The sequence below is a fragment of the Mesocricetus auratus genome, unplaced genomic scaffold (genome assembly GCF_017639785.1).
Source record: "Mesocricetus auratus isolate SY011 unplaced genomic scaffold, BCM_Maur_2.0 Super-Scaffold_100009, whole genome shotgun sequence".
Classification (NCBI taxonomy): Eukaryota; Metazoa; Chordata; class Mammalia; order Rodentia; family Cricetidae; genus Mesocricetus; species Mesocricetus auratus.
This window is the reverse complement of record NW_024429193.1, coordinates 65159987-65173322: the sequence shown is the minus strand read 5'-3', so window position 1 is coordinate 65173322 and position 13336 is coordinate 65159987. Positions and strand designations below refer to the sequence as shown.

The 13336-nt window shown below is 40.5% G+C and overlaps 1 protein-coding gene across 2 annotated transcripts in view; it reads left to right on the top strand.

The window, feature by feature from the left end:
• The window catches only part of Gatad2b (GATA zinc finger domain containing 2B), a 63204-nt gene that overhangs the window by 38575 nt on the left and 11293 nt on the right, over positions 1-13336 (top strand). For both annotated transcript variants that reach the window (XM_013120671.3, XM_005080221.4), the window contains exons 2-6: positions 4577-4912; positions 8830-8959; positions 9595-9726; positions 11112-11243; positions 13074-13244. In XM_013120671.3, coding sequence (XP_012976125.1) covers positions 4578-4912; positions 8830-8959; positions 9595-9726; positions 11112-11243; positions 13074-13244 — 900 coding nt within the window. In that variant the 5' untranslated portion in view covers position 4577. The remainder of the gene's footprint in view (positions 1-4576; positions 4913-8829; positions 8960-9594; positions 9727-11111; positions 11244-13073; positions 13245-13336) is intronic.

Sequence of the window (13336 nt, the reverse complement as noted above, 5' to 3'; positions counted from 1 at the left end):
AGGTATTGTTTCAGTTTTCATTGTTCATATTTGTTTTACATAGTACTGTCTTAGGGTTTCTATTGCTGTGATAAAACATTGTGATCAATAGGAAGAAAGGGTTTTGTTTTGTGGTTTTTGTTTTTGGAGACAGGATTTCTCTAATAGTCATGGCTGTCCTGGAACTTGCTTTGTAGACCAGACTAGCATTGAACTCACTGAGATCCACCTGCCTCTGCCTCCCAAGTGCTGCTATTAAAGGTGTGAGCCACCAACACCCAGCTGAGGAAAGGGTTTTGGTTTTTAACATTTATTGGTTGATTGATTAATATATACAGTGTTCTGCCTGCATGTGTCCCTGCAGGCCAGGAGAGGGCACCAGATCTCATTACAGATGGTTGTGAGCCACCATGTGGTTGCTTGGACTTGAACTCAGGATTTCTGGAAGACTAGCTAGTGTTCTTAACCACCAAGCCATCTCTCCAGTCATGAAGAAAAGGGTTTTTTGTTTTTTGTTTTTGTTTTTTTAAACTTTATGTGCATTGGTGAAGGTGTCATATCCCTAGGCACTGGAGTTACAGACAGTTGTGAGCTGCTAGGAACTGAACCTAGTTCCTTTGGAAGAGCAGCCAGTGCTCTTAACCACTGAGTCATCTCTCAAGCCCAGAAAGGGTTTTTAAGATCCAGGAAAGTCAAACAAAAAAATTGTGTTTTTGTCTTTAGATAGTTCTCAATCTGAATTAGGAAGAAAAGCAGTATATAGATTATATCTTAACTTTTGATGGCTTAAACAACAGGTTTTTTTTTTTTTCCTTGGTTTTTCAAGACAGGGTTTCTGTATTGTTTTGGAGGCTGTCCTGGAACTGGCTCTGTAGACCAGGCTGGCCTCAAAAATCACAGAGATCCACCTGCCTCTGCCTCACCGAGTGCTAGGATCAAAGGTGTGCGCCACCAACGCCCAGCTAAACAACAGTTTTTATACATTATTTTTTTTAAAACTGTGTAGTCAGTAAAAATCCTGATTGAACTTTGGAGTTTTGATCTTTATTGATGGCTAACAACTTGTAATTCTGGTAGTTGCTGGAGAATGGTAGCAGCAAGCCCCAGCTCCCAAACAGACGAGATTATAGAGGAGACAGCTGATAGTTTAACAGCATAATAGAATATAAAGTAAGGTAATTAAGTAGGTGAAATGCAATTCTGCCCTGTGATTTTGATTTGTTTGTTTGTTTTTGAGACAGGGATTTTATGCTGGCTGTCTTGAAACTTGCTTTGTAGACCAGGCTAGTCTCAAACTCACTGAGATCTGCCTGCTTCTGACTCCCCTGGGATTAAAGATGTGCCCCACCGGCCGGGCGTTGGTGGCTCACGCCTTTAATCCCAGCACTCGGGAGGCAGAGGCAGGCAGATCTCTGTGAGTTTGAGGCCAGCCTGGTCTACAAAGTGAGTTCCAGGACAGCCTCCAAAGCTACAGAGAAACCCTGTCTCAAAAACCAAAAAAAAAAAAAAAAGATGTGCCCTACCAACAACCAGCCAATTGATTCTGCTTGTTTGTTTGTTTGTTTGTTTCTCTGTGTAGCTTAAGAACATGTCCTGGAACTTGCTCTGTAAGACCAAGCTGGCCTTAAACTCAGAGATCAGATTGCCTCTGCCTCCAGAGTGCTAGGATTAAAGGTGTGTGGTACCACCCCCTGATCTCTGTATAATTATTTATTGTAGGATTGGGAAGTGTTTTTGTGACAAACGTATCCTGAGGAGATGTAACATACATCTCTACTCATCCCCGATAAGGAGCCTATTGACAGACCAAAGTCTACCATAGTGAGGTTACTTATCGGAATATGGGTGAGGGGTTAGTTATAGTAGCATAAATGACTCAAAGACAGCTACATCACCAAAGCATGGTGACAATTCACAAAGCTAGAAACATGAACACAGTGCACAACCTGCAGCAGCTCAGTATGTTGGAAGTGTCTTTTCAGATGGCTCATTTGGTCTGACCCTCTTTCAGGCAGCTTAGCTGGTCTTTGTTTCGTCTAGGCCAGTGGTTCTCAACCTGTGGGTGGGTTGTGGCCCCTTTGGGGATGGAACAATCCTTTCATGGGTCACCTAAAACTATCAGAAAACTCAGATATTTACATTATGATTCATAACAACAAAATTACAGTTAATGAAGTAGCAGTGAAGATCATTTTATGGTTGGGGTCATCACAATATGAGGAACTGTATTAAAGGGTCTCAGCATTGGGATGATTGAGAACCACTGTTCTTTGCAGTTCTTTTGGTCTCTGCTTCCAGGATGTTTGGCTGCTTTGGAAGTGAAGAGACTCTCTGTAGTCTTTACTGCTTATATACTCTGGCAAAGGAGGAAAAGGGGTTTTTGTGATAGTAGTAGAGATATATAGGAGGAAAGTCTCAGGATTTTTAAAAGTTTTAAGATTTTGGGGGCTGGAGAGATGGTTCAGAGGTTAAGAACACTGGCTGATCTTCCAGGGACCCAGGCTCAATTCTCAGCATCCACATGGCAATTCACAATTGTCTGTAACTCCAGTTTCAGGGAATCTGACACCTTCATACCAAATGCAAATTAAGTTAAATAAATTACTTTTTAAGTTTTTTTATTTTATATTTATGTAGAATTGAGGGTAGACAACAAGGCTTATCTGTATAATGTTACTTGAATGTACATTTTAGGGATTGACCATTTGGTATTGGATAACCAATAGGTATGCTCTTTCCAGGGTAAGACTATTTTATCTCTGGCCTGCAGCATCCCTTAGTTGCCTGTAGTTGTTTGTATAGGTTTGAGGCCTCCTGGACTTTCCCTAGTCTACGTTAGCATATCTTGTTATCCTTGTTCAGCTCTTTTTTAAAGCAGTCCTGCTGGTAAGACTATGGGTGTAGTTTCTGGTGTTTCTAGGAGACATAATCTCATAGCAAAACTCATTGTTTTCCTGGCTTTTAAGTTTTTGTCTGCCTCAGTCTCTGAGCCTTAGGCATGGGGAATTGTGTTGTAGATGGGGTCTGCAACTCTGCATTTTGATAGAGTGTGGTTTTTCTGAAATGGTTACTCTGTGTTGCAGAGAGAATTTTCCTTGATGAAGGGTGAGGGCCATACTTATCTGTGGATAGAAGGACAATATTTAAAATGTAGGATAATGCTAGCTTAGTAAAGTAATTTAACCCTGGCACTTGGAAAGGCATAGGCAGACAGATCTCTGAATCCAAGTGCCCCCTACCCGCCAGTGAGTTCCAGGACTATGTAGAAAGACTCTGTCTCAAAAATATATATATTACAATCATTTATTTATGGGGGTGCATATGTCATAGTATTTATTTGGATGTCAGAGGTCAACTTTCAGGAATCGATTATTCTTTCCACCATGTGTGCTATGGGATAGAACTCAGGTTTGGCAGCAAGCACCTTTGTCTACTGAGCTTCCATACTGGCTCTATTTGTTGTTTCAGTTTAATTTTTAAAAAATTTGTGTGCATGTGTTTTGGCTGCAAAGATACCAGAGAAGGCTCTGGATTCCCTGAACCTTGAGTTTTACTGGTGCTTATAGGCTGCCATGTGGGTTCTGGGAGCTGAACCCCAGTCTTCTGCAAGAGCAGCAAATGTTCTTAATCACTTCTCCAGCCCTGTTGGTGTTTTTTGTTTGTTAACAGGATATGGCACTGTAGCTGACCTTAAATTCTAGATCTGATTCAGACTCCCAAGTGTTGGGATTACAGGCAAGTTCTATCACCCCCAGCTTGAATGTTTTTGTTTTTGCTTTTAATTTTTGCTGTTTTTTTTTTTTTCATGATAATGTTTCTCTGTTTATCCCTGACTGTCTTGGAACTCTCTGTAGACTAGGCTGGCCTGGATCCAATTGCCTCAGCCTCCTGAGTGCTGGGAATAAAGGTGTGCACCACCATGGTTTTGTTTGTTTTTAAAAAACCATCTACATGGGACTGGAGAGATGGCTCAGAGGTTAAGAGCACTGGCTGCTCTTCCAGAGGTCCTGAGTTCAATTCCCAGCAACCACATGGTAGCTCACAACCATCTGGAACGAGATTTGGTGCCCTCTTCTGGCGTGCAGGCAGAACACTGTATACTTAATAATAAATAAAATTAAAAAAAAACCATCTATATGAGAATAGTGTTTGATCTCACATACTTTTATAATTAAAGGCCTTGGTGACTATAGTGTGTTTGAAGTTTATTTTCACTGCTGAAGTTGATGGGAGAAATAATTTAGATGTTGTAGGACAATAACAGCATTGGAAGTTAACTCTGTCATCTGTAACTTTAAACGTACATTACATGAAATTTCTTTTTCTTTTTTTTTTTTTTTAAAGATTTATTTATTACATATTCAGTGTTCTGCCTACATGCCAGAAGAGGGCACCAGATCTCATTACAGATGTTTGTGAGCCACCATGTGGTTGCTGAGAACTGAACTCAGGACCCCTGGAAGAGCAGTCAGTGCTCTTAACCTCTGAGCCATCTCTTCACCCTCCGAAATTTCTTTTTCTTAATAATTCACACTCATGCCTTTTGGCCTACATAAGGAACTTTATCCTGATCTTTCTTGTGTGTTTCTTCCCATAGGATGGATAGAATGACAGAAGATGCTCTTCGCCTGAATCTTTTGAAGAGGAGTTTGGACCCAGCAGATGAGCGAGATGATGTCTTGGCAAAACGACTCAAAATGGAGGGGCATGAGGCCATGGAACGTCTAAAAATGTTGGCACTGCTCAAAAGGAAAGATTTGGCAAATCTCGAGGTGTCACATGAGTTACCTACCAAACAAGATGGCAGTGGTGTTAAGGGTTATGAAGAGAAACTCAATGGAAATCTCAGGCCTCATGGAGACAACAGGACTGCTGGAAGGCCAGGCAAAGAAAACATCAATGATGAGCCTGTGGATATGAGTGCTAGACGGAGGTATGGTGCACTTCAGCTGCCTCCAGAAATAGGGTCTTCTTTAAAATAAATTTGTGAAAATGGGATGAATTCCAATGAAAGGAGGGTGCTTTTCATCCTGAAGTGCTTTCTTTTTGTATTTTGTTGTTTTGCAACAGGGCCACACACTATAGCCATGCTGGTCTTCATACTCTTGCCCCAGTATCTCAGTGTTGGGATTACTTGTGTGAGCTACCACATGACATCCTAAAGCTTCTTGAAAGAGGATCTGTGTCCTCTCCCTTGAATTGACCATGAATTCCTCTCATTTCCAGAAGAAGCTACATGGAGAGTCATAATTCCTACCTAAGATAAAATGATTATTTCTGGGGGCCAGAGATGTAACAAAGTAATTAATAGTGTTTGCTACTCAGCCATGAGGATTGGAGTTCAAATCCTAGCTCCCACATTAAATAGTCCACAGCTACCTATCCAGTTCAAGAGATCCAACACCCTCTTCTAGCCTCTGTGGGTACCTGCACAGATTGCTCTCCCTCCCTCCCTCTCTATTTCTGGTTTTTCAAGAGAGGGTTTCTAAGTGTAATAGTCTTGGCTGTCCGGAAATTCTTCTGTAGACTCAAAAAAAACAAACAAACAAACAAAAAAAACTTAAAGAATTAGGAGCCTTATAACCTCTGGGAATATGCCAGATTGAAACACAAGTGGTTTTGGTTTTGGTTTTTTGAGACAGGGTTTCTTTGAGGCTTTGGAAGCTGTCCTGGAACTAGCTCTTGTAGACCAGGATTGTCTCAAACTCACAGATCTGTCCTCCTCTGCCTCCCAAGTGCTGGAACTAAAGGCACGTGTGCTACCACCGCCCAGATCTTAAACACAAGTGGTGTTTAGCTTTAAATAATCTCTTAACGGATAAAAGTTTCATACTTAAAAACCTCCAATAGTGGCCGGGCAGTGGTGGCGCACGCCTTTAATCCCAGCACTCGGGAGGCAGAGGCAGGCAGATCTCTGTGAGTTCGAGGCCAGGCTGGACCGACAGCCTCCAAAACAATACAGAGAAACCTTGTCTCGTAAAACCAAAAAAAAAAAAAAACCTCCAATAGTGACTTTAAAAATGCTGGACACCAGGCAATGGTGGAACATATCTTTAGTCCCAGCATTTGGGAAGCAGAGGCAGTAGATCTCTCAGTTTGAGGCCAGTATGGTCTACAGAGTGAGTTCAAGACAGCCAGAGCTATAAATTCCATTGGAAAAACCAAAACAAACAAACTGGGATGAAAATTTGATTTAGGCTTTGTCTTATCTATGCCATCTGTCTAATATGTGTCTGGTTGTATCTAAGCATAAAATACTGTTTAGTGTTTCTAGTGTAAGTTACTGATAATGTTAACAGTTCCAAAATGTTCATTCAGGAATATTTCTGCTCAACATGGTATTGAGTCGTCTCTAAGCAATAAGTGGCAATCATTTGTATAGGGAATAATGTTTTACCTTAGAAATAGTCTTCTTACAGAATATACTTACCTAACCAGGACTAGAATTTCATAAAGCTGCTGATGGGCGAATCAAGGAGAGAATTGCCTTACCTCATAAGTGCTCACTATGACACTATTAGTGTGAGAGGATTAAAGAATGAGAAATGGCAAGTAAAACATGAAAACAAAATTAAATTCAGGCACTTTATTTAGTTTGTTTGGTCTAGAGAACTAAAAGCTCTTTCTCCTCTAGTGGCATTTTTTCCTCTGTACCTCCATATTCTCCGCTTGTTGTCTGACTTGTGGCTACAGTGCAACCCAGACACATATACTAGTCCACAAGGTAGTCATTTTCTTTCTTTTTTTTAAGATTTATTTTATTGATTTATCCCAGTGTTCTGCCTACATGCCAGAAGAGGGCACCAAATTGAATTGTAGATGGTTGTGAGCCACCATGTGGTTGCTGGGAATTGAACCCTGGAAGAGCCTTCAGTGCTCTTAACCTCTGAGCCATCTCTCCAGCCCCCGGTAGTCATTTTCTTTACTCCCTCTCCTGTTTTCTTTTTCTCAGCCAAACTTATTAGTAACTCAGATTTACCCTATTGAGAAAAGTAAAGATTTATCTTAGTGATCAGAGATACCTTGTTCAAAAGACTTCTTTAGATAAAGCTAGGTATAGTAGTACACTATTCTTCCAGTTCTATTCATTAGGAAGCAGAAGCAGGTGGTACTCACTGTAAATTCAATGACATAAAAGCTTCATGGGACTAGAAATGTTACTTGATGGTAGACTACTTATCTAGCATGTATAGGGTCCTTGTGTCCCAAAAGGACCTGAGACCCCAAAAAAAAAAAAAGCCTTGAGAAAATAATGGATAAAGTCTTCAAACTAATGGCCTGTGAGCTTTTAGGCTTTAAGCTCCACGTTAAATAAGACCTACCACTACATCAACCTAACCTAGCCCTATGTGCTATTTTACCACAGAAAGCTGAAGCTGTGTCTTAGTGATAGAAGGCATGCTTAGGTATCTGTGACACCTGGATTTCTGTTTCCAGTTCTTTCTAACCATAAAAGAAATGGGGAAAGTAACTTCAGCCGGGCATGGTGTTGCATTCTTGAGATCATAGAGCTTGGGAAGTAGAGGCAGGGAGGTCTTAAGACCATTCAATTGCACAAGACTGTCTCACAGACAAACATTTAAAAATTGGGAGAGGTAGAAGATATATAAAAACAAGGGTTATCTAATGAGTAGATGTGGAAGGAACAGAAGTCCGTGTGAAGGATTTTAGATGTCAAATTAGTTCCTGGGTTAGTTTCTTTTCAGGGAAGGTGTAAGATTCTCTGGCTAGTGTGTCTTTGGTTTAGTCCTTTTCCAAGAAGCTGTATACTTTATAGTTGATACTATTCATATTCTCAAAATATTGTTCATACCTTCTTTTGCCTTTTCTTTATGATTCACTCTTGACAGGATACACTATCGCTTACCAGAACCATGTTATAGTGTTAAGAGTGAGCTATTTCCTTTTTGTCAATCAGTAGATGACTAGATTCTAGTGACTTTACTCTTTCTCCAGGCCTCTAGATAACTAATAACATAATTAATGCCAGCTCAATGATGTGCAAATAGGGAAAACAGTTATAATTGAAATATGGTATTAGAGGACATACCTCAGTTTTTTTTGTTTGTTTGTTTGTTTGTTTTTTTCGAGACAGGGTTTCTCTATGGCTTTGGAGGCTGTCCTGGAACTAGCTCTTGTAGACCAGTCTGGCCTCGAACTCACAGAGATCCGCCTGCCTCTGCCTCCCGAGTGCTGGGATTAAAGGTGTGCGCCACCAACGCCCGGCATACCTCAGTTTTTTAATTTTATTTTTAAAACAGGACTCATTATGTAGCCCTTCTGGCCTGGAACTCACTATGTAGACTAGATTTTACTTGAGTGCTGGGATTAACGGTGTGAACCAGTACACTAAGCATCTCATTATTTTTTATTATTATTATTTTTTATGTGTCTGGGTGTTTTGCTTGCATAACTGACTGTGGTACTATGTGCATATAGTGCCTGTGGTAGCCAGAAGAAAATGTCAGATTCCTGGGACTGGAGTTAAAGACTATTGTAAGCCACCATGTGGGAGCTGGGAATTGAACCTGGGTCCTCTGGAAGAGCTAATTCTCTAGCCAGCCCTTCTCTTCATCCCCCAGTTCTAAAAGCGTCTCATCACTTTATATCTTTGTGCCTACATATTGAGCCTGACAGATTGAGATTAGAAAAGTATTTTGCTAGGGTTTTGCCCTCACATATATCTTGGTGTCTTTATTCTGGGAATTGTCTCTATTTTTCTCTTGGCTGAGTCAGGACAGACCTAAGTTCCTTTGGATTTCTTTCTTTGTTGTACTAAAGAAGTTTTCTTAACTTTTTAAGTACTTTTCACTGTTGGAAATACTGTAATTTTTTGCTTTTCTCATCCAGTGAGCCAGACCGAGGAAGGCTAACTCCTTCCCCAGACATAATAGTTTTGTCTGATAATGAGGCTTCCAGTCCCCGGTCCAGCTCCCGGATGGAAGAAAGACTCAAAGCAGCCAACCTAGAGATGTTTAAGGTAAAACAGAAATGAAGTTGTTTTCTTCCTTTTTTTTTTAATCTCATATTCATTATATTCTATCTAATTCCCTAGTTTGGTTTTGTATTATTGTTTTAATTTGCTTTTGGATCTCAATAGCCACCTAGTTGATAAGTTCTTCATACTGATTCTCCACAGTGTGTACTTTTGAGAGGTTGTTCAACCGAACAGAAGAGATAGTTTGCTAAAGCACGTTGTATCCAATATCTTTAGAAAATGACATAGAACTTCATAATTTAAGTCACATTAAATAAACCCTTAAGTATGACAATATCCTTTATACTATCCAGAGTCTCAGAATATAGAGGAATTCTTACTTGTTTATTATATCTACATCAAATATGATTTTTTTTAAAGATTTAGAGGCCATATTAAAAGAAAACATAGCTTTCTTTTTGTCAGTCATCTGATTGGCATTTATATATAGTCTATAAGTACTTTTTGATTACTCCTGAATGCCACTCTGAAGGGCTACAAAGATCTACTCACATCTTCACTTCTGCTTCTTATAAAAGAAGAATGTTTCAGAAGAGAAATATAGATCATTTCTTGCAGAAAGGGATTCTGGGTACTTGTTGCTGTTTGCTGACCTGCAGTCTTCCCTGTTTCCTTAGGGGAAAGGCATTGAGGAACGTCAGCAGCTTATCAAGCAACTGAGGGATGAACTACGATTGGAAGAAGCTCGGCTGGTGCTGTTAAAGAAACTGAGACAGAGTCAGCTACAGAAAGAGAATGTGGTCCAAAAGGTAGCATTTCAGGGTAGAGAGATGGCTCAGAGGTTAAGAGCACTGGCTGCTCTTCCAAAGGACCCAGGTTCAATTCTCAGAACCTACATGGCAGCTCACAACTGTCTATAGTTCAGTTCCAATGGATCTGACACCCTTACACAGACATACAGGCAGGCAGAACACTAATGTACATACAATAAAACAAATCATTTTTTGAGAAAAAACTTTTAAAAAATAGTATTTCTGGGGCTGGAGAAGATGGCTCAGAGGTTAAGAGCACTGGCTGCTCTTCCAGAAGTTCTGAATTCAATTCCCAGCAACCACATGGTGGCTCACAGCCATCTGTAATGAGATCTGGTGCCCTCTTCTGGCCTGCAGGCATATGCAGACAGAATGCTGTACATGTAATAAATACATAAATCTTTAAAAAAAAAAAAGAGTAGTATTTCTAGAAAGAGGGAAAAAGTCTAGTTTATGATTGGACTACCCCAGGTAGATTAAGCTTTGTGGACCATTCTTCTATGGTTCTGTAGTTAATTAGTCTCTACAAGTAGAGTGATTAAAAAATAGTAGTATTTTTGTTTTGTTTTAACTTTAGATATTAATCAAGAAAAACATTAAATTGGCATGGTGGTGTACATCTCTTATGCCAGCACTTGGAAAGTAGAGTTAAATTCATGCCAGGCATGATGGCACAGGCTTTTAATCCCAGCACTTGGGAGGCAGAGGCAGGTGAATCTCTGAGGTCAAGGCCAGCCTGATCTACAGTGAATTCCAGGACAGCCAGGAATACACAGAGAAACGCTGTCTTGAGGAAGCTGGAGAGGTAACTCAGCAGTTAAGAGCACTTACTGCTCTTGTAGATGACCTGGCTCTGGTTCTCAACGCCCACATTAACTCACAACCATTAGTGCAGTGCAGTGCAGTTTCAAGGGATATGATGCCCTCTTCTGCCCTTTTGGCCCTCTGCAGCCACCAGGTGATACACACATGCTACATAAGACATAAATAAAACAATCATATACAAAAGTGAGTGAGAGAGAGAGAGAGAGAAAGAGAGAGAGAGAGAGAACGCACTTGGGAGCCAGAGCCGAGTGGATCTCTGTGAATTTGAGGCTAGCCTGGTATACATATTGGTATCCAGGTCAGCCCAGGCTACACATAACACGACCAAGTCTCAAAGAAACAAAAACAAAAATATCAAAATGCCGTAATCTCAATTCTCTCATCTTTCTTTCTGTCAATAGGTACTTTGTACCTATTGTTCTTTGTACATAAGGAAATTTTAAAAGCCTTGAACTTGACTGAATTCTACCTCTGGTTTTTGGGTTTGCTTGTTTTGGTGGAGGTAATTGCCCTTTTTTTTTTCCCTCCATGGTCTTATTTTCTATTTCTCCTCCCAGACTCCAGTTGTACAGAATGCAGCATCTATTGTTCAGCCATCTCCTGCACATGTGGGACAGCAAGGCTTATCTAAGCTTCCCTCCCGGCCTGGGGCTCAAGGAATTGAACCTCAAAATTTGAGAACATTACAGGTAGGTGACCCATGGTAGGATCTTGCTGTTTGAGCAGTCTGTTTCTCCTGTCTTTATTGGAACTTTTGTGAAGATTATAGAAGAATCTGAATATGGGGCCATTCTGATCTACATTAAAAAAAAAAAAAAGAGGGAGGGATTGTGTCTTGGAGATTGAGAAATGGTTTAGCTCAGTTTGCAGTACCCATTTCAGTGGCTAGTAAATTTCAGCACTAAGGAATCCAACATTCTTCTGGCTTTTTCAGGTGTGACATTCACATGCATTTACATACATAGAGAGACACACATAAATAATAAAATAAATCTTTAAAGAAAAATTGGAGGGGCTGGGGAGATGGTTCAGCGGTTAAGAGCATTGCTTGTTCTTCCAGAAGTCCTGAGTTCAGTTCCCAGCAACTACATAGTGTCTTACAACCATCTGTAATGAGATCTGATACCCTCTTCTGGCATGCAGGCATACGTTCCAACAGAACATTATATACATAATAAATAAATATTTTAAAGAAAAGAAAAATTGAAGATGGCTTAGTGATTAAGAGCACTAGCTGCTCTTCCATAAGATCTGGATTTAATTACTAGCACCTACAAGCGGCTTACTTCTTTCTGTAACTCCAGTCTCAAGAGATCTAAGGTGTCTCCAAGGGCACTAGGTATGAACATAGTGCATAGATAATACATGTAGGCAAAACATTCATACACATTTTAAAAAGTAAGGTATTTTTTAAAAGGCAAAAACTTTCTAGCAACTGATCAGCATTTAGAGTAATGGTAGAGGTTCTGGAGAGAGGCATCAGAGGTTAAAAGCACTTACTGATCTTGCAGATGACCTGTTCCTACCACCCTCATGGTAACTCACAACCATCTAAACTAGTTGTAGGGAATCTGGCATCTTCTTCTGACTGTAACAGTGCAGAAATGTGGTACACACCTAAATGTAGGTAAAATAATTGTCCGAGCCGGGCGGTGGTGGCACACGCCTTTAATCCCAGCACTCGGGAGGCAGAGGCAGGCGGATCTCTGTGAGTTCGAGGCTGGGCTGGACCAACAGCCTCGAAAACAATACAGAGAAACCCTGTCTCGTAAAAACAAACAAACAAACAAAAAAAAATATATATATATGTATGCCCGTGTAAAATGAGAATTAAGTAAATCTAAAAAAATTGGGGCTGGAGAGATGACTCAGAGGTTAAGAGCACTGGCTGTACTTCCAGAGGTCCTAAATTCAATTCCCAGCAACCATGTGGTGGCTTACAACCTGTTGTGAGATCTGATGCCCTATTCTGGTGTGCAGGCATACATGCAGATAAAGCATTAGTATACATAAAATAAATCTTTGCCAGCTGCTGGTGGCCCACACCTTTAATCTCTATACTTGGGAGGCATAAGCAGATGCAGCTCATTGATTTCAAGGCCAGCGTAGTCTACAAAGTGAGTTCCAGGACAGCTAGGAGTATAACACAGAGAAATCCTGTCTCAAAAAAACAAAGAAAAAAAAGCCGGGCATTGGTGGCGACCGCCTTTAGTCCCAGCACTCGGGAGGCAGAGGCAGGCAGATCTCTGTGAGGTCAGCCTGGTCTACAGGATGAGTTCCAGGATAGCCTCCAAAACAATACAGAGAAACCCTGTCTCAAAAAAACAAAAAGAAAAAGAAAAAAGTTTTTAACTAGAGTAATGGTAGATTTATTCCATTGATTGTTAGACAAAATTATCAAATGCATGTTCCCATGGGTTCTATTTGCTGTCCATTGTAAGTATTATAAGTGGTACTTTCCTTTTGCATTGCATGGATATTATGCTATCTGTGAGTACATTCCTGTTCTTCCCCTATAGGGTCATAGTGTCATTCGTTCGGCAACCAATACCACTCTTCCACACATGTTGATGTCTCAACGTGTTATTGCACCAAATCCAGCCCAACTTCAGAGTCAACGGGGGCCACCGAAACCTGGCATTGTACGCACCACAACACCTAACATGAATCCCGCCATCAGTTACCAACCAGTAAGAGCAAGCACTGGTATAGAAATAGAAAAATCCTTTATTTGTTTTTCTTATTGATGAAAGAGCCACAGGTTTAAGGTTTTTGTATCTAG